The 25,807-nt window shown below is 39.4% G+C and overlaps 1 protein-coding gene across 4 annotated transcripts in view; it reads left to right on the forward strand.

Annotated features, from left to right (window-relative positions):
- CWF19L1 (CWF19-like 1, cell cycle control (S. pombe)) overlaps positions 1-25,191 on the forward strand; it is a 25,701-nt gene extending 510 nt beyond the window's left edge. Inside the window, exons 2-14 of one of the 4 annotated variants that reach the window (XM_005885359.2) lie at positions 2,600-2,684; positions 3,723-3,801; positions 4,311-4,412; positions 6,642-6,856; positions 8,942-9,060; positions 12,349-12,433; positions 13,541-13,681; positions 14,478-14,589; positions 15,765-15,844; positions 19,678-19,887; positions 20,709-20,828; positions 21,268-21,365; positions 24,760-25,191. In XM_005885359.2, coding sequence (XP_005885421.1) covers positions 2,600-2,684; positions 3,723-3,801; positions 4,311-4,412; positions 6,642-6,856; positions 8,942-9,060; positions 12,349-12,433; positions 13,541-13,681; positions 14,478-14,589; positions 15,765-15,844; positions 19,678-19,887; positions 20,709-20,828; positions 21,268-21,365; positions 24,760-24,904 — 1,591 coding nt within the window. In that variant the 3' untranslated portion in view covers positions 24,905-25,191. The other 3 variants (XM_014532656.1, XM_005885360.2, XM_014532657.1) reach the window with 3 other exon arrangements.
- Positions 25,192-25,807: the final 616 nt, after the last annotated feature.

Genomic DNA, 25,807 nt, shown 5'->3' on the forward strand with positions numbered 1-25,807 from the left:
GGCTCCAGGAGGGAGCTGGAGGGCCGGGCGGCTGGGGCCGCGTCACCCACTCGTTCAGCGCACGTTTACGGAGCGGTCGCCGCGTGGCGGGCACTGCACTGGGACAGATGGAGTGGCCGCCTGGATGGAGCTCGTAGTGAAGAGAAACAGACAGTAACCAAAGAATCAGATACATGTGAAGCTACGGTGGTGATCAGTGCAGGGGGAAAAGGCTCACAGTTCCGCGAGGGTGTATAATAGGAGTATTGGGCTTAACGTGAGGATTGAGCCTTCATATTTTTGTCTTTATCCTAGAAAGTCATTGAAATGTTTAAGAACAACTTGGCATGCTCAGATTTTCATTTTGGAGAGTGATTCCCGTTGCTACGCGGAGAACAAATGAGAGCCGAAATAGAGGGCGCAGCTAGGGTTAGACAGCGAGGGCGGGAGCAGAGTGCAGGGATTCGGGGCTTATTGAGGAGATGAAGTCACCGGGTTTGGAGGTACTTTGGTTGTAAGAAGGAGTCAGCACTGTTGGGGCCCTAGATTTTTTTTCTTTCTTCAATGGGCTAGGAGACACTGGAAAAGGGCTCACACGAGGAGACGGTGAATTTTGAGGTGTCCTGTGATGTACAAGCTGAACCATGGCTGTCCCAGGAATAACTGTAATTCCATGTGACTTCTATGATAGCGGAAGTGCGGGATCCTGTGGGAGCACCAAGAATTGGTAACTGATAGGGACCAGAGGGCTCCCTAGAGGAGGTGCTGCTCAGAAGGTAAAAATGCTTAATAGGTTATTGCAGAGCTTGCTTTGGGTTTTCCGAAGTTTTGAGAGTGACTTTCTGACCTGGTCGGGAAGACTTTAGAGATGTGCCAGGATTTGAAGCGTGAGAAAAATTCAGACCCAGGATGGCTAGGGTGGGACTATTAGGAGAACTAACGACCCCAGGGAATGGCAGAGGGAGAGCGTGATCAGGCTGACAGTTGGGAAGGTTTCTGTTAGGGAAACTTGGAGAAGTCTCTAGGAAGAGAGCTGAGGGAAGTGTGGAAGGCTGTGGCTCCACGCAGTGGAGTTCTCTTCATGTTTTTGAGGAAAGAACATTGTTGGCTTTTTGTTGGATGGATAGGAAGAAGATCCGGCATTAGAAGAAATGTAAGCGTGTTCTCTATTTTGTGTCCGTATCACAGGACTCTCAGTGGCTCAGCCTTGCAGCTGTCCTCCATTCTTCCTTCTCCCCCATTTCCCATGCTACTTCTCCACTTCAGATTGTGTTTCGGTCCTCAGAATTCTAAACTTCCCATCTGTTTCTCTCTTCCCCATCTTCATTTGACATTGCCCTTTACGCTGATAGTTTTCTCCAGATCATCTTGCACTCTGTTACTGAAAGGATCTTTCTAAAACAGATATGCTTATGTCTCTACCCAGCTTGAAAATGTTCGGTGATGCGGCCAGTGAAAGCACACCAGAAAGAGATAATGGCAAAACAATAAGAAATATATTTCAAGATACGTTAAGACATTCATAAAATATGAGAAGTGGGAAAACCATGTAAATCAGAATTATAAAAATTCAGAAATGATATGATAGAACAAGTTAGTTCACAACTTAGGGCCAGTCTGCCTTACGAACCTTAAGCTCTTGCCACTTTCTACCTCCCTGCCCCATAGCATTTTACACATACCTCCTATTGTAGTCTCCCCCCTTTTTTTATTCCTCACCCAAGGATACATTTCTATAGATATTTAGAGAGAGATAAAAAAAATATCGATGTGAGAGATAAACATCAATCGGTTGCCTTCTGCACACATCCCGACCCAGGATTGAACCCCCCACCTGGGTATGTGCCCTGACTGGGAATCGAACCTGCTACCTTTTGGTGTATTTGATGATGCTCCAACCGAGTCACACCAGCCAGGGCTGTTGAAGCCCTTTTTATACAGGCTGAGACAAATGTAGGTTTACAGTTGTGAGTACGTGAAACACAGTTTATTTTTGTATTGTTATTTATTAATTATTGTAGTTTTCATACAGAGAACTGTAAGCCTACTTTTGATCCACCCTGTATAAATTTATGACTACGACAGTATCGTCCCTTCCCTGATTGTAAACTCTGAGGTTTGAACTGTCTTACTCCTCTTTGTACTCCTAATACATTCTTAGCATAGGACTTGGTCTATTGCATTTAGCATATTATAGGTGTTCAGTATGTATTTATTGAATGGACGATTGAAGCTCTGGACTAAGATAATGACAGTGGAAATAAAAAGGACAGGATGGATGTGCAAGATGTTTTGAAAAAGGGATTGATGTCACTTGGGGATTGGAGGGGAGATTTTTGATTCTTAGTGACCAGTTTGGTGAATGACCGATCCACAATATTTGGGAAGTGAGGAGAAGCTGGTTCAGTTTTGGAGGAAAAGATAAGGTAAACGTTAGGTAGGGTGAGCTGAAGGTGTTGGTGAGACGGGTGAAGTTGCCCCTGGTCAGTAATAGTTCACATGCACTGAACCTGTCAGGTAGCCTCAGGAAGACGTGATCACATGTCTGCGTGGTCCAGGAAGACCTGGCAGGCCTGTTCATGTTTCCTGAATTGCCTTAATGTTTATCTCTTGTTTGCAGCTTGGCTTGTGGAGATGTTGAAGGAAAGTTTGATGTTTTATTCAATAGAGTTCGAGCAATTCAGAAGAAAAGTGGAAACTTTGACGTAAGATGTTTCCTTTTTCTGATTTAATTTTACTGTCAACATACAAAAATAAAGTTTGGGCTCCTTTATTCATTTCTTGATTTAACACATACTCCTTTTTTGTTGTTGTTAGATTGGGTACCTTTTGTGAGCATAGGAACTTAGTAGCTGCAGAGCAGTGGGGGAAGGAGACCTGTTTACCTTTTTATACTTTTAAAATTTCAATCTCTTTATTAATGTACACACATGTGAAAACAGACTAGCAGAACATCCCTAAATAATTCATTTCTTTATTAATGTACACAATGTGAAAACAGACTAGCAGAACATCCCTAAATAATTCTTTTTTCCTTTTTATTGAATTTATTAACAGAATTATACAGGTTTCAGGTATACAATTCCACAACACATCATCTGTACACTGTATTGTGTGTTCACCACCCCAAGTGAGGTCTCCATCCATCTCCATTTATCTCCCCTATACATTCCTCCCCCGCACCTAAGTAATTCTGACCACTGGGTTGGGAAGCACAGATGTATTTCATGAGTATATGGTGTAGATTAAGTCAGATAACATGAGCAAGTGCTTCACAAACCAAAGAGCCTTAAATGTTACGTGTGGTTGCCAACTAGACTGTAAACTCCTAGAGTACAGGAGAGTATTCTAGGTGTGGGGATTATATGCTGATTGGGTTAAAGGCTGAGTAAAGACAACAGGCAGCACATGTGTTTTTTATGCCCTGTATTTCTCAAGGTATCTAATATTTAAAGTTTTATTTTTCACAGAGGATTCTTCAAGGTTGATTTCTCCTGGACCCCTTTATCTTTCCCTGGACCCCTTCTTCCCCATTCCCAACTTGAATGTGACAGTAAGACAAAATGTAGTAATTTATACAACTGTTACTAAACAATTATGTATTGAAATTCTGCAAATTGATTAAGGAAAAAAACCTGGTTTGAGACCATTACTTAGGATAATTAGCTGAGTAATGTTACTATCAATTATGTACCATTTAATATAAAAAAAACTCATATATCTGTTTAAAAAACTCATTTTAGCTGCTGTTGTGTGTAGGAAATTTCTTTGGCTCCACTCCAGATGCTGAATGGGAGGAGTATAAAACCGGCATCAAAAAAGGTATAGAAATTCTTTTTATTTTTCAAATGATTTCTAACAAAGTTTTAAGACTACACAGTCTCTTTTGAGTTGTTTTCACAAATGTTAGTTATTTAAGAATTTCCCTTTGAGCTCTGCATTGAGCTGATTCACATTTTGATTTTGGTTGGAATTAGTTCCAGAAAAATCATTCTTTTTCAAGTAGGCCAGAATTGAATAAATGAAATATGTGTTCTTTCCTTTTTCCAGTATCAGTATGTGTGTTTTTTAAGCTTTTTAGGGACTATTTTTTCCCAATTATACATTGACCATCCTCTTTAAGATTTCTCTTCATCATCCTAGTGATACCATTTAATAATCAGGCCCCAAGGTTGGGTGTAGGATATGCTAACTGGTGATCATATTCCACATGTAGGATTGCAGACTCTTTACTTTTGCTATGATTATTTTTCCTGTGTGGAAGGAAGCATTGCTCAAGTTCCAGAGCAGACCTGGTAACTCTGCCGTGCCATGTCTGTTTCTCTCACTAGCTCCTATTCAGACATATGTGCTAGGTGCCAATAACCAGGAAACAGTAAAATATTTCCAAGATGCTGATGGGTGTGAATTAGCTGAGAACATTACTTATCTGGGTAAGTTGATATTTTTTGTGTTTGTAGTGAACAATAATAAAGTCTCCTAGGAAATTTGTGGCTAGATTCTTGTGCTATTACTGCCTGACAGAATGGGGGTCAGGGGTGTTCTTTCCCAAATTCTTTGTCTATACCCTTAAGACTAAGACTATAATAATTACAGGAATGTTGGGAGAAGTAAGGGTATTATCTAGTTCAGACCTTTGTGGTTTGTTCCACCTCCCTCAAATCTTGTGTTCCCACAACCAAATACGTACTCTTGCAGCCAAACAGAGGAATAAATTACTTGACTATGTATATAGAGAGTAAAGTATAAATTATGTTTAAAATAATCCATGTATGTGGTCTCACCATATAACATACAGCTTACTTCATAGATTCCTTACTAGCTATAGCTCTAGGTCTCACTGAGCTTTTTGAAACTGAAGCTTTTAGTGCCGATCCTTGGGTTTTTCACTTCCTTTGTCCTTTTTCTGGTTCCAGGTCCACTCCTTAGTTTACCTTAAAGTTGCTTCCTCCCTACCCGCCTGCATCTCATTTAGTGGCTTTTCAGTGTCTGGCTATTTTGTTTTCTCTTCACTTGTTGTCAGTCCAAAGCCTCTTGGATCATTCAGCTCATTTTTTCCCTCTAAAATAGCTCCGCTGCTCTTCACATTTCCTCTTTCTTGGTCTCTCATTTCTCTTCTACATTTTCTTTGTTGTAAATGCCCTTCTTCTCCCTCCCCACCATAATCCATTTGGCCTTTATTTGATTCCCTGCATCTAACTATGACCGTCTTGTAAGCAAGCTCATCTTGTTTCAATCATGAGATTCTTTTAGGCAAAAAATTGAGGGGCAGATTTTTATTTGTTGTTTTTAACCACCATTGTGAGAAATACATTTTGAGATCCTTTTGTTGTAGCTCTTACTTTGGGCCTGACTTATGGCAATTCTCACTGTAGTTATTAGATTTGGATTAAGACCACTGCTGTAGATATTTATGACAGCCATTTTACCATATGAAGTTAGTGCCAAGAGTGGAAAGAGCAGCTGAGGTATTTAGGTTATTTCTGTGAAAGAGAATTTTTGAGATCCAGTAGGAGGAGCAAACAATGAACTTAATAGTGAACATGTGGTACTGAGCTTGAAGTGCTGGCAGAACATCCAACTTATAGTGGGATGTAATCTTTCCAGAGTTTATAAATGAGGTCATTGTTGGAGAGTATAGTAATTACAGGTGTGTTGGGAGAAGTAAAGATATTACCTTTCATAAAGTGAAGAGAGAATAGTTTCAGGAGTAGAGACGATTGGTGATTAGTGACCTTTAAGAGAATGGTGGGAGAGGGGAACTAGATTGCAGTCGGTTAAGCAGCTAATTAAGAGGTAAAGCACTTAGGATGGACTACTCTTTTGAAAAATGTGAAAATGAAGAGGAAAAGGTTTCTTTATCAGTTAGCGTGTTTATTAATTAGTATGTGCCTTTATTAGTATGTATAAACTAGATTGCAGTCTAAGGTTAAGCAGCTAATTAAGAGGTAAAGCACTTAGGACGGACTACTCTTTTGAAAAATGAAAATGAAGAGGAAAAGGTTTCTTTATCAGTTAGTATGTGTGTTTATTAATTAGTATGTGCCTTTATTAGTATGTATATTCATTAGTATGTTTAATATTCTATTTCCTGAATGGAAAGAGCCATTTGAGAAGAAGAGACTTAGTAGATGAAAGGAAGGTGAAAACTGATGGAGCAAGGTCTTGAAGGCACAACCAAGGAATAAATTTAGAAGAGTTGCCAATTTTTCCCAAATAGCTGCTCTTTTGAAACGTTTTCCTTCAATTGGCAGCTGCTGCCTGCATGAAGAGTACATACATCTATTCTAGACTATACCTTCCTCAGAACTGCAGATACCTTTTTCTTTTCATCACCTCTCATTATGTCCAGGTGTCTGGCTTTCTTTTAATCTATGCAGAATCTCCTCTAGAAGGCAGGAAGCCTTTTGCTTCCCACCTTTTTTCATTAGCACCTGGGTAAACAGACTGACCAGTGGGCTCCAGCAGCTGCTCTTACTGAACAGGAGTACCTTGTAGCCATCCGACACTGAGACCTAGCAGCTAGAAGGGCCTCTAGGCTTTACAGTAGACATGGAAGGCAGGGAGGTAGCAGAATCGTGGCGTAGGGAGAGATTTATCCCCATAATGACATTTCATTTTGCAGTTTTGACTAAAACTTGTCCATTTTTCTTTGAACCCAGGGCGGAAAGGTGTCTTCACTGGAACCTCGGGGCTGCAGATTGTGTACCTCAGTGGGACAGAGTCCTCGAATGAGCCAGTCCCAGGTTACAGTTTTAGTCCCAAGGATGTCTCTTCCCTGAGAACAATGCTGTGTTCGACCCCTCAGTTTAAGGGTGTTGATATCCTGCTCACATCCCCATGGCCCAAGTATGTGGGGAACTTTGGGAATTCTTCTGTGAGTAGTGCTTGTTCAGTTGGAATTTCTAAAAGCAAATGGCTTAATCTGGGCTTTTTCTGCTCTTTATATTAAGTGTTTTAACTCTTAATATAACTCTTAATTTTTTTGTGAATTTTTTCAGGATACTTAAAGCTATATTAATTGACCAAAGCAAAAGTCGATCTTATGAAAGTTTGATTCACAGTTGAGATTGCTGAAATCTTAATTATAAATGAATGGTTCTTTAAATTATATTCTCTGTTTCAGGTGCCCTCTTTCAAGCTTCCTCTTAATATGTTTTGAGGGTTAACTAATTTTCAGTGAAAAGATTTACAACAAGTGGCAGCTCAGTAGTTGTATTTTCTTCCCTTCCATTCCAGGTTATAGCTTTTTGGCTATCAAAATATTTTTTTAGATGGAATCATTATGGGATCGAAGGTAGTGATCTAAAGACCTAAAGTTAGAAAAAGATATGTTGAAAACTTGGTACTTCTCTCAAGAAAGCTTTTTAAAAATGTTATTTTATTTTATGTGAAAGCTTTAATGTTGGGATGCACTGGAGCTCACCATAGCATTTTTGTAAGCAATCTAAAAGAGTGTGTACATCAGGTTGGTGAATGACAGATACCGGGAAATATTATATTGGTGGAAATCAGCCTAAGGAAGACCTGGAAGGTTGTGTGTGAGGACAGAAATCATCAGCTGAGCTTCAGTGAAGGGAAATGATCCAGAAAAGGGTCTTGTAGAGCACTCTCTGCCGCTTTAGCACAATGTGTCTATGACCAAAAAGGCCAACAAGATACCAGGCATTGTCAGGAAGGATGCTGAAAGGCAAAAGGACAATGCTCTCTTCCCCTTCCACAAATCCAGGGTTATTCTTCACCTGGAATTCAGGGGGCAGTGCTGATTGCAGCATAGAGAAGATACAGCGAAGCTAGGGAGGATCCAGAGGACTATTAAGCTGATGATAGAAGGGAGAAAGACACGTGTTATGCTCTGTAAGGAAGGAGAAGAAAGAGGCTCCTTCATTTTTGGGGTGCTAAAAAAGATTTTGATTCAAGTTTATAAATAACCATACAAGATACTTATAGGGAACCAGTCCCTAAGATACCACAACTAACCTCAAGGCCAATTCCCTGCCCCTCAGTAGAAACCTGAAGGAGGCAAACATAAAACAAAAAGGAGTTCTTGCTTTACTTAGTGGAAAATTAACTTTGGTAATTGATTTCCAGCTAATATCTTTACATTATGGAAGAGAGATCACATAATTTGTTGTTAATTGAAGCTAGGGATTTTCTGGGAACGACCCTAACTTTTGGCAGACTTTATAACAATGGCATGATGTGCTCGTCCACAAACTACACCTTCCTTAACTGAAGCAAAATAAAGGATTGCATGCTTATATGATGAAGTCCTTGAATATTTCATCCCAAGTATTCTGTAGGTTCTAGGGACTCTGAAAGCTAGCTTTAGTTCTATTTTGTGCATCGACTATCTGCATTGTCATAACTATAGGTGCACAACAAAGCAAATTATAGAAGTATAGTGGGCTTCAGACAGAGAGCTTACTTTCCAAGAAAGATTTTTTTGTTTTTAATCCTCTCTTGAGGATATTTTTCCATTGACTTTTAGAGAGAGTGGAGGGGAGGAATGAGGGGGAGAGAGAGAAACAAACATTGATTGGTTGCCACCCGCACACCCTGACCCAGGCCAGGGATTGAGCCTACCACCAAGATATGTGCCCTTGACCAGGAATTGAACCTTGACCGTTCAGTCCATGGGCTGATGCTCTACTCACTGAACCACATTGGCCAGGGCCCCAAAAATATTTTAAGAGGTTTAATAACCCTGTTTTGGGTATTAGCATGGAGAACTTGCTTTTTAACCTCTGGCTCCCAACAGTTGTTTCTATTTCTGCATTCATAGTAACCCAGTTCCATTTTTATGTTTGAGATTTCTTTGACTTCCATAGCATAGAATTTACTATGCAAATTCTACTGCCCACATTTGTATCCACATACAAATTTCAAAGTGTCTTGTTATTTCTTTGCATTTCTTGGTTACTCTTAGGTCTGTTAAGATGACTGAGTTTCTGTTTACTAGGGAGAAGTGGATACCAAAAAATGTGGCTCTGCTTTGGTCTCCAGTCTTGCCACAGGCTTGAAACCAAGATATCATTTTGCTGCTCTGGAAAAGACCTATTACGAGAGGCTTCCATATCGGTGAGTAGCATTTCATTCTTTTTGACTTTTTGAAGAATTTACCTTGGATCTTTTGTGTTAACTTCTCATGTTCATTTCAGCCTTATTACATCTTGGGGGTTTTTAGTTACTCGGGCACTGAATGAGTGACTCTCAAAGTATTCAACTTTTCTGAGTTTGTTTCCTAATAAGGGATTGCACTTTATAGAGCCCTTTAAAGGTCTGAGGGTCTGAAGTAACAATGCTGTGTAATCATCATAGCTTGATGTAACAGTAATTCCTATTTCGATCAGGTCAAACCGTACTCTTTGTATAATCTTAATCTTAGTATAATCACTTTAGAAGTATTTCAATTTGAGAATCAAGAACTTGCTTCAATTTATTTATGCTTTTAGTTTGAGTTTAAAGGTGGAATTTTTTAAGGATGTATTGCAGAGAAAATAAGCCCATTGATTTATAAGTGGTAGAGCTAAGTAAAGTTAACTCTGAATCATCTTCACTGTATAAGGCATGGGTAATCCCTAAAATAATTTATTAAAATAATTTTTTACACAAAAGTAATATATATGTTGTTGAAAGTTCAAAAAATAGAGCTGAGTGAAAAGAAGAAAATAACCTGCCTTTTCCCCAGATTGTGGTGATGGTTGCATAGCTCTGTGAATATACTAAAAATTATTAAATTGTATACTTTAAATAATATAATATTTGAATTAAATCTTAATAAAACTGTAATTTTTTTTTTAACCAGAGCTGTAACAAAAACCCATATAATTATCATAATACAAATACTAATATAGCTAAATCTCCACTAACATTTGCACCTAGAATTATGTCAGTCCATGCTTTGCATCCCGGTATTGTGAGTCTTATGCTTCCTCCTTTGAGGAGCTATTATGATTAAAAACACCATTCGGGGGTAGCATTCTGCATCAATCATTTCTTATTTTTTAATATATTTTTATTTATTTCAGAGAGGAAGGGAAAGGGAGAGAGATAGAAACATCAGTGATGAAAGAGAATCACTGATTGGCTGCCTCCTGCACTCCCTCTACTGGGGACCGAGCCTGCATCTCAGGCATGTGCCCTGACCAGGAATCGAACATGTGACCTCCCGGTTCCTAGGTTGACACTCAACCACTGAGTCATGCTGGCTGGGCTGCATCAATCATTTTTATTTTAAAGTAATGAGGGAAACATCTTCCCAACTTTGTTATGTGTACTTGCAGTTTGCCTGTGGTATTAGTTTTCTATTGCTACTATAACAAATTACCACAAACTTTATAGCTTAAAACAATACAAATTATTATCATACAGTTTATAGGTCAGAAGTTTGACACGGGTCTCTTTGGGCTAAAATCAAGTGTTGACCAAGCTGTATTCGTTTCTAGAGGCCGTAGTGGGCAGTCTGTTTCCTTGCCTTTTTCAGCTTCTAGAGGCCTCCTACCTACACTCCTTGGCTCATGGCCCCTTTGATCTATCTTAAAGCCAGCAACTCTGGTTGAATCCTTCTTACTACTCTTACCTGGTTCAGTAGCCACTTCCCTCTGACTCTATATTGCTTCCCTCTTCTGTTAAGGACCTTTGTGGTTATGTTGAGTCTACCCAGCTTATCCACAATCATCTTCCTATGTTAAGGCCAGTTGATTAGCAAGTTATTAAATCTATCTGTCATCTTAATTTCCCTTTGCTGTGTAAGCTAACATTCACAGGTTATGGGATTAGGACATTGACATCTTTGGGGGCCATTATTTTTCGAACTACACCTGGATAGCTTAACAGTGGAAAGTATTAGCAGTTTTGAGCTCACTGCACTACTTCCACTAAAAAAATACATTTCTCAGGATATTTCTTAATGTCTTCATGTATTTTTAAAGCTTCCACTTAATTATGAGTAAACTTGTTGTAATCATTTAAAATAGTTGGAGAAAATTGTATATGAAATAGCATGACTTTCACCTTAATCTGACATCATTCCCATTTATCAATTATGAATGGATTTATTAAAAAAAAAAGTTGTAGCAGACAGACTATATTTTGGTTCATTTCTTTCAATAATGTGAATATGAAACGTATTTATGGATTTATTTATATAAAACTAGAGGCCCAGTGCACAAAATTTGTGCATGGGTAGGGTCCCTAGGCCTGGCCGGCAATCAGGGCTGACCTGTGGGGCAACTGGTGGGGCAATCGGGGGGCCCTGCTTGCACCTGCCTTGGCTGGCCTGGCAGGCAGCGCTGGCCCTGCCCCCTGCCACCACCGCCAGTTGGGGCCTGCGGGCTGGGGGCAGCTCCTGGGCTGAGCGTCTGCCCCCTGGTGGTCAGTGCACACCATAGCGACCGGTCGTTCTGCCGTTAGGTCGATTTGCATATTAGGGTTTTATATAGATAGATGGTATACTAGATTTTAAAAAAATATATATTTTTATTGATTTCAGAGAGGAAGGGAGAGGGAGAGAGAGATAGAAACATCAATGATGAGAGAGAATCATTGATCACCTGCCTCCTGCACATCTGGGGACTGAGCCTGCAACCCGGGCATGTGCTCTTGACCGGAATCGAACCCGGAACCCTTCAGTCCACAGGCGAACGCTCTGTCCACTGAGCCAAACCAGCTAGGGCTGCTATACTAGATTTTTAAAATAAAATTACATTTTTTGCCAGATTCAGAAAATTTCTGAGGCATGAGGAAAGTAAAGAACTCTAAGGATTGGCATCTGTATTAATGGTCAACTAACTCACTAAAAAATAAAAAATATGTATAATGCCGTAACTTTTTAAAAAATTAAAAATAGTAAATTGCTCAGTGCAAATGCTTATAAACATAGAAAAGCTAAAAAAAATTTTGGTATATGCAATTCCCATATTTTTTCTATGAAAAATAAACATTCATGTGTTTTTATATTTTTTCTAGGAAAATTAAATGATCCTATATATTCCTATTTGAAGCATGTTTTTTTCCACTTAAAACTCATTTCCTTTTCATTTTCATTATTAGCTTTTTATGACACTAGAGAGAATAGTTTAATGAACCCTCCTGTACCCATCACCTAGCTTTATCAATTATCAACATTTTTCTAATTTGACAACTCTTTTAAAACCAAAAGTTGGAGTTTTATGCTTTTTAGATTTGTGATGTTATTCTTCCCCAACAACAGCCCTGGGAGGTAGGGGTGATTATCCTATTAGATGGACAGGTAACATGTGAGGTTATGTTATTGGTGGTGATGAACTTAGGACTCTTTTCATGGCTCCATGGAGTCTACATATTTTAAGTTTTTTGGTAACCTGTCATCTCTCTAATATATTGTAGAAACCACATTGTTCTACAGGAAAATGCACAGCATGCCACCAGGTTCATAGCACTGGCAAATGTTGGAAATCCAGAAAAGAAAAAGGTAAAGATTTTAGTATTTATGGGTAGGTTAATAATCATTGTCTGCCTGATAAATGTTTCTCTTTCCCTGTCTAGCATTCATGTCTTCTCTCCTCCCCAATCGCACTGTCCCAGCACCTCAGTAACTATAATATGCCATATGCAGTGTACATGCAAAAGATAAGTGAATATATATTTTGTCTTTTCCATAATATCTTAAGCTTTTAAGCCCAGTGCATTCTTACCAAGTTTAGATAGCTAAAATTTTTTGCTGCCTTATAAAACCCGAGTATCACTCATAGTATTTTCAGTCTATTGTTTTACTCTCAGGATGTGTTAGCCTCAGCCCTAAGCAACTCATACTTCAGTCAAAAAATATGCACATTTTTTAAATTTGGGAGGCATTATTAAATTCATCTCAAAATTTTGTTCCCATTTACACCCCCACCAGCAGTGTATGACTTTGTTTCCTGTCCACATTCTCACTGGGTAGTGCCAAATTTTTATTAGTTTCTGCCATTCTGATAGATGAAGATGGTGTATCATTGTTAATTAGTTAGATTTCTGTGATCAGTAGTGAGGTTAGGCATCTATTCATATCTTATCTAAAGTTCTCAATAACTGAGCAATTAGTCTGAAATTCTAGGTATCCATATGAATATTTACCTTTTTGCTACTAAGAAAATGTATCAGCATATATAGCAGAAATTGTGTGATGTCAGAGCGAACACTAAGTTGTCCAATTTAGTTTTCATTAGAAAAAAGAATGGCAGTGCCATGGTTCTGTTGACGAAGTACACAAAGATACAGGCCTTAGAGACAGAAGCAATATGTCTTCGAAGTGTATGGAGCAAATCCTTCTGGGCTTTGTAGTGATGGTTGTTTTGTGTACGGGCGGGGACTTTGACTTGTTGCTCATTACTTGTCAGCGCTTGGTTAGCCCCTGCAGAGACCACTGAATTGGCATTTGATTTACTAAGTATTCTCTGAGCCACAGATGGATCAATTGCTGCTTTTCGAATTTTACTTAGTTTCAGAAGCCTCCGTGAAATCTTCACAATAAAATAGATTGACTACATTTGGATAAACAGTATTTCCCTTAATGCTGTTATGTTGTTTTTCTCCAAAGTATCTTTATGCATTCAGCATCGTTCCCATGAAACTGATGGATGCAGCAGAACTGGTAAAACAGCCTCCAGATGTCACTGAAAACCCTTACAGGAAATGTGGGAAGGAAGCATCCGTAGGAAAGCAAATTCCTGCCCCTGAGGTATGTTCTGATTGAGAGGTGGCATTTTCTGGGCAGGATTTCCCCTTACTTGTGTTATAGTTTAATTTATAAGATAAGTTTAATCCTTAGAATTGAAATTTTCATTTCCTGTTGGGAAAACATGGTGGTGTTTAGAAAGCTTTAGCTTTTAAGTAAGCTCGGTGTTGTTGTTGTTTTAATTGTAGTTTGAGCTTAACTTTTCATAGCTTAACTTTTTTTTTTTTAATCTAGTTGATTATCTATTCTTAACTTTTCAGGCAAGGATCCAACAACTGCTTGGTAGCAATGTAATTCATGATTTTATGAGTGCTAGTAGGTAAATAAGATTCACTCTGAAGAAATTTCTAAATAGCAAACTCTCCTGAAATTAATTTCCCCTCACTACAGCAAGGAATGTCAAATGAGGAAAATTAGTATGCTTTCTCAGACATTTTTTCTTTATGAGCAACCTTCTTATCTTTTTAATTAAATCTCAATTAGAGTTCTTTGACCTGGGGAGTGTAGGACTGCATTGAGAGAGAAAGGGAAAGGAATTTGGATGAGTTCATATTGTTGTTTTAGGCAAGAATTGCTCTATAACTTGGACTTTAACTTGCCTTTCCAAAGCGATGGATTTGGTGGCAGCTGGGATAAATGCTGAGAAATATGACTGAGTCCAGACACTTCTCTAGAATAGGCAGAAAGGGCTAGGAGAAAAGATAGACATTACATGGCAGGAATGTTCCTTTGTATGTGAACGGTTGGCACTTGTCTAGAGGTTAAATAACATATACTTTTCTACCTTTGGCCATTCCAGGAAGAGTCAGCCTGTCAGTTTTTCTTTGATTTAAATGAAAGACAGGGAAGGAAGCGTTCATCTACAGGCAGAGATAGCAAGTCTCCTCACCCAAAGCAGCCTCGCAAACCTCGTAAGTACCTCAGTTCCAGAAGTCTCCTCTGTGAGCAGTAATTGTTATTTTGGGTCTTGTTTGGGAAGCAGCATTACTAAGAGAACCTCTTCTGGCAAAGGAAATTGTATAATGAGTCATTAGACCAATAATAAAAATGAAAAAATGAAAAAATGGCCTGACTCTGAGGCTGAGACTGTTCCTATGAGAACTATGGAAACAGCTCCTTTCATTCATGTCTGTAAAAGGTGAGCTAAAGAGCCTATAAAAACTAATGTAGGTTCATAAAATAATAGGATAATCAAAATGATAAAAGAGACTTTAAGGCTATTTCATTGAGATCCTTTTTTTATTGCTTTAAAATTTTTTTAAAGTATGTTTTTATTGATTTTAGGGCAGTGGTTCTCAACCTTCTGGCCTTTTAAATACAGTTCCTCATGTTGTGACCCAACCATAAAATTATTTTTGTTGCTACTTCATAACTGTAATGTTGCTACTGTTATGAATCGTAATGTAAATATCTGATATGCAGGATGGTCTTAGGTGACCCCTGTGAAAGGGTCGTTCGACCGCTAAAGGGGTCGCGACCGACAGGTTGAGAACCACTGCTTTAGAGGGAGGAAGGGAGAGGGATAGAAAGATAGAAACGTTGTTGAGAGACATGATTGGCCCCTTCCTGCATGCTCCCAGCAGGCATGTGCCCTGACTGGGAATTGAACCTGTGAACTCTTGGTTCATGGGTCAGTGCTCAACCACTGAGCCATACCGGCCAGGTGAGATTCTTTTTATCCACCCCCTCATTTCAAAGATGAAGAAGCTGACCTTGGGAAAGCTTAGTGCTCAGGGTCATGTGGCTAGCTAGTGGCAAAGCTGGGGCTAAAATTGGGGTTCCTGACACCCAGTTCAGTGTTCTTTCATTGCAGCCTGTTGCCAGTCACATGCTTCTTTAGTCAATATGTGGTTATCAGTTGTGGATTACCTACCTGTGGAATGGTTACAAATTCAGAATTTTTCTAATAGAGGTTTAGTTTCATTGATAGTGGTGATGGGGTAGTGGTCCTAGTGGGAGCACAACAGGCCCAGCCCATTGTGGCAGTGCTGAATACCAGTCTTTGCAGGATATAAAGATCAGACGAGGGTGGTTATATGCTGGAGTGTTTGGACCACAGTAACATTCGGCTTTCTTCCACATAAAGCTCAGCCTCTAGGACCCTGCTGGTTTTGTCTCGCCAGCCCCGAAGTGGAGAAGCATTTGGTGGTCAACATTGGCACACATGTAAGTTACTTTCATGGATCTTTTACAGAGAAGGAGACATCTGTTTGTTTTGTATCACTTTATTGAGTCCATAAATACACTGTAAAATTCACCCACTGTAAGTGTACAATTCAACATTTTTTAGTAAGCTTACCAAGTTGTGCAACCATCACATAATACAGTTTTAGAACATGTCCATCACTCCAGTAAGATCCCACATGCCCATTTTCAGTACAGTTAATCCCCTTTTCCACCCTCATCCCCAAACACTAGTCTACTTTCTGTTTCCATGGGTGTACCTTTTCTGGACAGTTCATGCAAATGGAATCATAGAATATGTGATCTTTGTGTCTGGCTTCTTAGCGTAATATTCTTGAGGCTCATCCATGTTGTAGCATTGATCAGTATTTCTTTTCAAATAGTATCCTATTGTATGGATATATACTACATGTGGTCTATATATTTGTTAATAGATTGATATTTGGGCTGTTTGCACTCTATGGCTATTAGGAATAATGCTGCTGTGAACATGTGCAGGCATGTGTGGACATTTGTGTTCATTTCTTTTGGAGAGACACCCAGGAATGGAATTTATATTTAACCTTTTAAGAAACTGCCAAACTATTTTCCAAATGACTATACCATCTTAGATTCCCACCAGCAATATATAAGGGTTCCTGTTTTCTCACATCCTTGCCACCATTTGTTATTGTCTGTCTTTTTTATTATAGCAGTTCTCTTGTGGTTTTATAGTGCCAATTAAACAAGATTGCTCCCACTTTCCTCCCTCTCTGATAAATAGGAATGGATCTCCTATATACTTTTCAAACTCTATTTTTATTCCATGTTACTAAAAACCGATAAATTCTCAGTGTTGTATAGTAGTAGAGGAGATAGCTTCCTAATGACAAGAATCCCCATATCCACATTCCTGGCATGGGTATCCCTAGTAATAATTATAAGGTTTCTTGGTGAGTACTGAATCAGACTATCATCTTAAAGATGATTTTACTTAGGCTGTGGAAAACGCTAATGAAGTATGTGTGTCTCATCCTATTTCACATTTCCCTACTTTTCCTTGGGCAGGGCTCAATTAGGTATTGAATAATACTAGTCTTTGACCCTCATTTCACTGGGAACCATATAGACCATTATCCCTTTCATCTGCTTTGAATGAAAAAAGCTTATTTTCAGGGTTATAGTTATACCCTTGTCACGCATGATTAGAATTGGCTGTTTCCTGAGGCTCCTGAAAGAAATATTTACAAACCATTTCTTAATGTGTGGTGCTTATGCAGACAGATTCTTTCATCTGTTTTTCATTGATTTATTCTAATTTTGGTTTCTGAATGTGATCTTTTCCTCAACTTATCCTGACAATCTGAGGGCCCTTTATTGTGGCCTCCTATAGACTGACGGACTAGAATCTCAATTTCATCTTACACTTTAAGTCATATCCCTTTTCTGCCTTTGTTGTTTCAGACTGAATAGTCCCAGTTTTTTACATTTAATTTTTATGTCTTTATTATTAGCATAAATAATGCTCCTTTCTCTAGGGGGAGCACTGATGGGGTCAAGGCCTGTGACACCATTGGACCATGGAGCCTGTGGATGAACCCGTCAGTGAGAAGAAGAGCAAACTTGAAAAGCTCTCGCTTTTTACAAGAATGCCCTTCCTCTTTCAATTAGTTTATGCTATTCTTCTCTCCCTTATACATTGAGTGGTAAGGCAGGCTTGACACTGCCTTTCTATTTTGGAGGCTTTGATAGGCTCAAAATGCATACAGGGAAAAAGAGATTTGTAATGTTAACTTAACCCAGTGCTGCTCTAGGCCTCAGGAAGAAATGGCCTTCCCTTACCAGTCACCTTTCTACTGCCCAGGGCATGAACCTAGGCGATAATCAAGGAAACCTGTTTGTTTCTCATCTGGGCCTGAAGGTAGAAGGGGCAAAAAGCATCCTAGGTCTTGATTGTGGCCCTGCACCCCAAGTCTGAGGCCACATGAGGATTTTAGCACCTACCTAGTAATCAGTCTTCACTTACCTGTACTGTCCTTGGTCTGGTGGAAACCTCTTGGGAACCTCTGGTGACCTTTGGTGTCTGGCAAAGGGTTTGCAATAATCTCCTTTCATTACTTTCCCCCTCTGGCCTTCTCTGTCTTTGCCAGGCCTTCCTCAAGGAACATACATACACCTATGCCAGTGGCCGGCAAACTGCGGCTCGCGAGCCACATGAGGCTCTTTGGCCCCTTGAGTGTGGCTCTTCCACAAAATACTACATGCGGGCGCACATGTACAGTGCCATTGAAACTTAATGGCCCATGCGCAGAAGTCGGTATTTTGTGGAAGAGCCGCACTCAAGGGGCCAAAGAAGCCGTATGTGGCTCTCGAGCCGCAGTTTACTGACCACTGGCCTATGCTAATGGCCCATGGCCACAAATTGGTAAAAGGAGGGGAAGCTGCTAAAAGTCCTAAATAACTCCTTCAAAGTCCATACATTTTACTATGAGGGAAGCATTCATTTAGGTCCTATTTATACATTTGAGATACATTTAGAGATGATAATTCAGTATAGAACAGATTAGAAGGTGAGAGTTTGAAAAGGAGGAAGGAGATTGGGCAAATGTGAAACTATTCACAAGAACTGAAAGGTACTGCATTGGGGGTTGGTAGTGTAAACTAGAAAGCTTCCGTAGCCTCAATGCACATCACAATATAAAATCTGCTATTTATGACAGTGACCCTTTGATATAAAGAAAAGTCTAGAAGATTCAGGCTTCTGGAGTAAGCTTTAAAAAGAAACAACCAAAAACAGTTATTGTAAAAATTAAGAAAATGCATTAGTGCTTATGAGATTTTGATGAACTTTAATCTGGAAAATTAACTGTAGATGTACTCAATTCTCTATTCCAAGTAGATCAAGGATGATCATACATACTTTAGTTTGTTTCCACTACCTATATTGTCATTCTACTGGACTTTCTCAGTGTAAATGAAAAATAAATAACTCCTACCTTCAGCCTTAACTTTGAACCCGCCACACTAAAAGTATACTTTGGATTGTTCTTTCTAAAGCTCTGGTGCCTTCATTTGCCTGCATTGGTATGCACTGGCTTTTCTCTATTCACAGTGTTGTTTTCCTTTCAAAGAATGAGTGTAGAGAGGTCTTATGTTTTGGTTTTGACAGATATATTTTTAGTTGCTTTTTAGCTGCCAGCATCCATTGTTGGGACAGTAGTTTTCTACTTTTTTGGATACACTTGACTTTGAAGTTTTTTATTCTTCCTCCAACCCATTAGGTCATATGTTTGCTTTCATTTTGTAGAGGTTAGTCAGCAGCTTAAGGCTGTAGGACGTTGGATGCTAATCATGTCACCTGAGCTCTTTTTGTGAGCCTGGGTGTGTATTTGCGGTGGGATGGATGTTACTGTGGGGAGAGTGGTCATTTTGAAAGCAGAAGTGGGTGGGCTCTTCCTGTGGCTGAAGGTAATAGTAACTGAAAAATTGTTTTTTAAGTTTGGAGCCTAGAAAGGAAACCAACTGTTTGTTCTGGTCCTTTATGGCTCTGGTGTGTTTGAAGACAAAAATCTGTTTGTGTACTGCTCATTTGCTCCCAATTCATTTGATACTTGCATAGAAATTTGTTGCATCTAATCTCATTCTTCAGCAGGTACTTGGGAACATTGTTGTAATCTCTAAAATCAGATTTTTGAAAGTTGGAGAATTTCTGTTAATAGCCTTGTAAGCTCTTTTCCCACACACCCCCAGGCTCACTCTTTGTACTGTATAGGCTTTCTCCCTGAAGAACCATACATGCAGTATTGATTTCTCGCTTCTGTGTGCTTCATCTTCAGTGCTACCTTGCTCTGGCCAAAGGAGGCTTATCTGATGATCATGTCCTTATCCTGCCTATTGGACACTACCAGTCGGTGGTGGAGCTTTCAGCAGAGGTGGTGGAAGAGGTGGAGAAGTATAAGGCTACACTGAGGAAGTTTTTTAAGAGTCGAGGGAAACGATGTATTCTATTTGAGAGAAATTATAAGAGCCATCACCTCCAGCTACAGGTAGGTGGTCTCTGCCCAAGAACTTGGAAGGACCATATGGGGGCCTAGATATTGATAAATATTTAAATAATGTTAATTTTAATAATTACTGTGGTTAATATTTAAATATTTGATTCCAATGTAAAAGTAAATATTTTATATTTAAAATTTTAACATGAATTTTCAAATTAATATTTAGGTAATGTTCATTTAAAAGGTTAAAAGAGTCTCTGGTGATAACTCCAGAGTTCACAGGGAAGTGCATGGTCAGTATAAGTGAACTGCACAGACAGTAAGTACCTTGTTTAGAAAAGGAATGGGTATTTGAGGAAGGTTCCAAGAAAAATGTGGGCCTTGATAGGTAGAGTTTGGAAGAAATTAGGTATTTTATGTGAAGCCCATTGTGAGTGACTGTTCAGAGGTAGGAAGCATCTCAGAGCCTGTGGGGCTAGCAGCTCAGTCATTTGGAGATTGTTATGGATAATTTGTTTGTAGTTGTGGTGGTTTTCTTTCTGGCACATTTGTTAAGTTTTCAAATGGGCCTGACTCTGCCACATATATTCTATAGGAGCTGGGAAAGGCTTGATGACAAAGAGATTTATTTCTCTCTAGCCTTTCCCGCATCAGAGATTGGCTCCCACATGGCAGGCTATCTCATAAGTTTAAGTCCTTACAGACAGGCTGACATGGACCTGTCTGGCCTGAGGAAAATCTCTGCTGAGGGGTGTTTCTCCACCCCTGTGATGGATTTGCTATTTCTCAGGAACTGCAGGAGGCATGACCTCTCTGGGACCTATATGAAGACTTTTTCCTATCTGCCCCCACCCCCACCCCCACCCCAGGTCATTCCTGTGCCACTCAGCTGCTGCGCTACTGATGACATTAAAGACGCCTTCATTACCCAGGCACAGGAGCAACAGATAGAGCTGTTGGAAATCCCAGAGCACTCTGACATCAAGCAGGTAAAACAGGAGGGCAAGATGATGTTCAGGGAGAAGTAAAAACCTGGTTTCTGACACACTGAGCCTGAGGTACCATCAGGCATTCCAAAAATGTTAAAGACAGGTGACAATTTGGAACAAGAGCTTGAAGTATTGATTAGACTGGAGACAAAGATGGCATTACAGCAATGCCTCAGTGCTTTCCTGGGAAAAACAAGAAATGAGAAACTTCCTAAGGCAGGAACTTAGAAAGATGGGTGCCACTGGGAGGGTCTTGCAATATCTGCCAGTTTGGCTTTTTAAACTCGAGTTCCACTGAGTGGCTTGGGATCTATAGCTGCTTATATCCTCTGTGCTTCTAGACTGAATTCTATGCCAAATTAAAACTTTGAAGAGATGAGCCAGGTTTTCGATATTTAAAGCACTATTGTATGTCCTCATGCAACTCTGTTTACTTTAGATTGCACAGCCAGGAGCAGCATATTTTTATGTTGAACTTGACACAGGAGAGAAGCTTTTCCACAGAATTAAAAAGAATTTTCCTTTGCAGTTTGGAAGGTTTGTATAGTTTTCTTATTTTAAATGTATTTTTACTAGAGCTACTCTGAACAAAGTAGTGGGCTGCATGAACAGTTAAATAAAAAGCCAAATAAGAAAGAATTCTTGCCCCAAGGAAGTAATAGTCTTAGGGCAAGTCAGATATTTACATATATGACAGTAATGTGAAAAGTACCGTAATGAAGTTTTTAGGAACAATGTATTTCAGAAATTCAGAGACAGCTCATGTCTAAAGGCTTCATGAAAGGGTTGAGGCTGAGACTGAGAGAGAGATTTAGAGGATAAACTTTGGAATGTCAAAATTCTAGCCTGAGGGAATAAATGCCTCCATTAATTGAACATATGCTCTGCAAAAGGCATTGTGCCTAGAACTTTACATGCATTGTCTCATTTAATCTTCCCAATTCTGTAAGGTAGGTAGTGGCGTCTCAGTTTACTATTGAAAATGAAGCTTTAGAGCAGTACCCAATAGACTTTCTACATAATGGAAATACCCTATAAAACTGCACTGTCCTATGCAGTAATCACTAGCCACAAGTGGCCACTGAGCACTTGAAATGTGGCTAATGTGACTGAGGTACTGAATTTTTAATTTAATTTAAATTAATTGGGATTAAAATTTAAATGTCTGTGTTTGAGTACTGGCTCCTATAGTGGACAGCATGGCTCTAGAGTGGTTAGTAACTTGTCCATGGTCACTCGTAGGTTAAAATCCAGGCCTGTTGGACCACAAAATATGAGGTCTTAACCTCATTATTCTGTACTGTCCTGAAGGTTGGGATGGGACTTCATTTCTTCTCATATCAGGCAGAACGTGACTGCAAAATCATACAGGGAGTGGAATGAATTAGACAATGACTAAAGACAGGAATTTGCTGACCAGAAGATATAGAGTATTGAGGGGAGTCGAAAATGTGAAGAACGGATTATCTGATGCTGGTATCTGTGATTTGCAGCTGTTTTCCTTCCCTGGTTAAAACTGAGCTTTGAGTCAACCTTGAGCCCTCTTGGTCTAATTTGGAAAGCTTCCAAGAGATTGCCACCATTGGATAAGTCCAGTAAATGTAATTGACAAATGAACAAGTATGTTAAAAGCTTCAAACATTTGACATTATCTTTTTGCTGTTGCCTCAGCAACAGATGCATATGTGGACAGTGATGACATAGGCACATGATGGCAGATATAGGCACATAAGCCTACAAAAGAGATTTTCTAATTTTATGCTCATGGTAGTTGTATTGAGTATTTTTAAAAATGCTAACTTGCAGTTATATAGCATTTTATAGTTAACAAAATACATGAAAAGATATTTTCCCCCTATCTATATATATAAAAGGCTAATATGCTAAGTGTCCGTCCGGGTAATGACATCACATAGCAACGCCCAGCTTCCTCTCCCTAGCGACTAGCCTCCTTGGAGTTTCTTCAGCCCATGAACACAACTTGCTTTATAGCCAGATGGAAATACTTTACACTGAACCAAATGTCTGTGAAGCATTTTTCTGTGCCTCATCTCATTTGATCCTCACAGAAATCCTGGAGTAGGTAGATAGGAGATTCGGTGGAATCCTATTTTCTTTTCATTAGCCAGAAAACGGAGATTTAGAAAACTTAGAAACTTGACCTGACTGAAAAGAAGTAAGAAATGGTGGACCTTGAAAATGACTTTAGGTTTCTCACTGCACAGAATATAGTCAAACACTGCTGCAGTTATAGGCAATTTGTCATCCTCAGAACTATCTTCTAAGGTCAGTGCTATTACTGTCCTATTCTACAAATAAGACAAGGGTCTACGACAGCAGTTCTCAACCTGTGGGTCGCGACCCCTTTGGCGGTCGAATGACCCTTTCACAGGGGTCGCCTAAGACTATCCTGCATATCAGATATTTACATTACGATTCATAACAGTAGCAACATTACAGTTATGAAGTAGCAACGAAAATAATTTTATGGTTGGGTCACAACATGAGGAGCTGTATTTAACCCTTTTCAGTCCAACCTCGAGGCTGACTCGACAGACCAGGCGCTAGGAGCAGGTCCAACGTCAAGCAATAAGAACATTAAAAAGTTCAACATTCAATCCTGTCAATTAATTTGGACCAGACTGTTTGAATTCCAAAAATAACATTGGACCACAAAGGGTTAAAGGGCCAGAAGGTTGAGAACCGCTGGAACTTTAGCTAAATCAGAAAGCAGGTCTAATTTATATATATATAAATAAATAAAAAGGCTAAGTTGACTTGCACATGCGCGATACATATAAAGCTCTCGCCAGCGCCAATTGCACACGTGTGTTTCCATCTGTCATTGTCGATCGTGAATTTGGTTGACACTTCTATTATAGAGAAAGGGCGAATAGCAATATTAAAATATTTCTTCTAATTAATTTCCTTTCAGTGTGCACGAATTCGTGCACCGGGCCACTAGTTATACAATAAAGCTGGTTCTATATTCATTTTACAGATGAAGAAAAGTAGGTTCAAGGTTTGCATAGGCAGGTAGAAATTATGCTCAGGTCCTTTGACTTAGAAGATTCATGTGATTTGTTTTCAGCTCTTCTATTTATTGTAGCTTTAAAGTGAAAAGTAAACCATATAAATGCACAAATAAAGTTATTCTAATATAGCAAAACAAATAATATATATAAAGCAGTGGCAATTAAAAGCTAGCTTGTATATGTGTCTGTAAGTAGTTATTTTTTAATTCTAAGAACCAAGATAAGTTGTTGTGGGTTTTTTGTTTGTTTGTTTTATGGAGCCTGTGTTATTGTGCCTATGTAGGATTGAGTCCTCTAAAAGGAGGCATAAAGTCAGAGTGGGTTATGGTACTCGGTACTTGACTCTGCACCATGCCCTTAGCAAACTCATGGTCTAATTCAGATGACAAAGCTAGAGTTTAAGACAGGGTGTAATAATCACAGCTAGTTTGGTGCTTTGACTGTGTTATCTCTGTACTTCACAAAACCCTTATTTTGCATTTCATAGGTGAAAACATCAAGATTCAGGGATGAAATCATTTGTTCAAGTCATAGACAGCAAGTGGCAGAACTAGGAATGGAATTGTCTCTGATATTTATGGCACCAGGGTCTGCCCTCATTCTCCTGTGCCATGTTGTTTCTCTAAGTACCAATAAATGTAGTACCAAGTTGTTCAGAGAAGTAAATGGGATTTGAGGGTTTAAGAATGAGGTAGGACCTGAGCTGGTCACTTAAAATGGGTGTGATTTTGATAGAATGGCAGAGATGGCACTCAGGACAAGAGAAAATGGTACGAGTAAAGTCAGAGGAATTTGCATGCCTTCTTTGGGTGATGCTGAGGAAAGCTCTCCAGCAGGAGAGGAAGGTGGGGGCGTTAAATTGATTCTATTATGACTTCTTTGTGCTCTTTCTGCAGGGAGGTCCTGGCAAGTGAAGCCATCCTTAATATTCCTGACAAGTCTGACTGGAGGCAGTGTCAGATCAGCAAGGAAGAGGAGGAGACCCTGGCTCGCCGCTTCCGCAAAGACTTTGAGCCCTTTGACTTCACCCTGGATGACTAAGCAAAGGGACAGGCACTTTATGAACTTCACAGGAAGTAGTAGCAGCCTGTGTTTTAAAGAAACTAGTCTCCCATGGGGACTGTTTCCCTGCCTCTTTTTGGTGCATTCCCATGGAACTTGTCTGCAGCAAGAGGCCTAAGATGGAATATTTTTCAGAAAAAGTCATTTGAGGATGAAAATTTTATGTTAAAAAGCATGTTTGTCATCCAGCTCCAAGTACAGCTTTTGTTTATCAATATTTTCAAAAACACTGAAATTATCAAATAAAATCCAGATACTTTTCTATGCTTGGGAGGTGCCTTATCTTTATGTTATCGGTGTGTGTCTAATAGGAGGAATCAGGGCTTTAGGCCCAGCTGTTATCCCAGGATCTCACAGGTGGCTTCTCCTTGAGCATTTTAGGATGGAGAAGGGACCCAAAAGGGCCTTTGCCATTTTTCTTATAGCATTCATGTTACTGATACAAAAAAGCTTATTCAGTCTTTCAGCAAATACTTAACTCCTATGTGCCAGGCATTTTTCTAAGCTCTAGGAGTATAGCCATGTCCTAACATGGTCTCTGTTGTCCCAGAATTTATAGTCTAATTAGGAAGATAAGTAACAGATTTAAGAAGAGTTCTGCTTTACATATGTTGAGTTTTGGTGTGCTGTTGGATAGTTATAAACTCATGGAGATCTAGATTGGTCATAGGGCTTTGGGGCTCATCAGGGTATTGGCCACAAGTGAAATTATGAGAATGGATGAAAATAAGATAGAGTGAATACAGTCCTAAACTGAAGATGACTACCTTGGAAGTAGTGACCCAACAAGTATATGGAGAAGGAGCAGAGACAAACTTTACAGGAGAATGCCATATCTTGAAAGCTAAAAGAAAAGGAATTGCTCCTATATATTGGGTGCTT

This window comes from Myotis brandtii, unplaced genomic scaffold (genome assembly GCF_000412655.1).
Source record: "Myotis brandtii unplaced genomic scaffold, ASM41265v1 scaffold902, whole genome shotgun sequence".
Taxonomy (NCBI): Eukaryota; Metazoa; Chordata; class Mammalia; order Chiroptera; family Vespertilionidae; genus Myotis; species Myotis brandtii.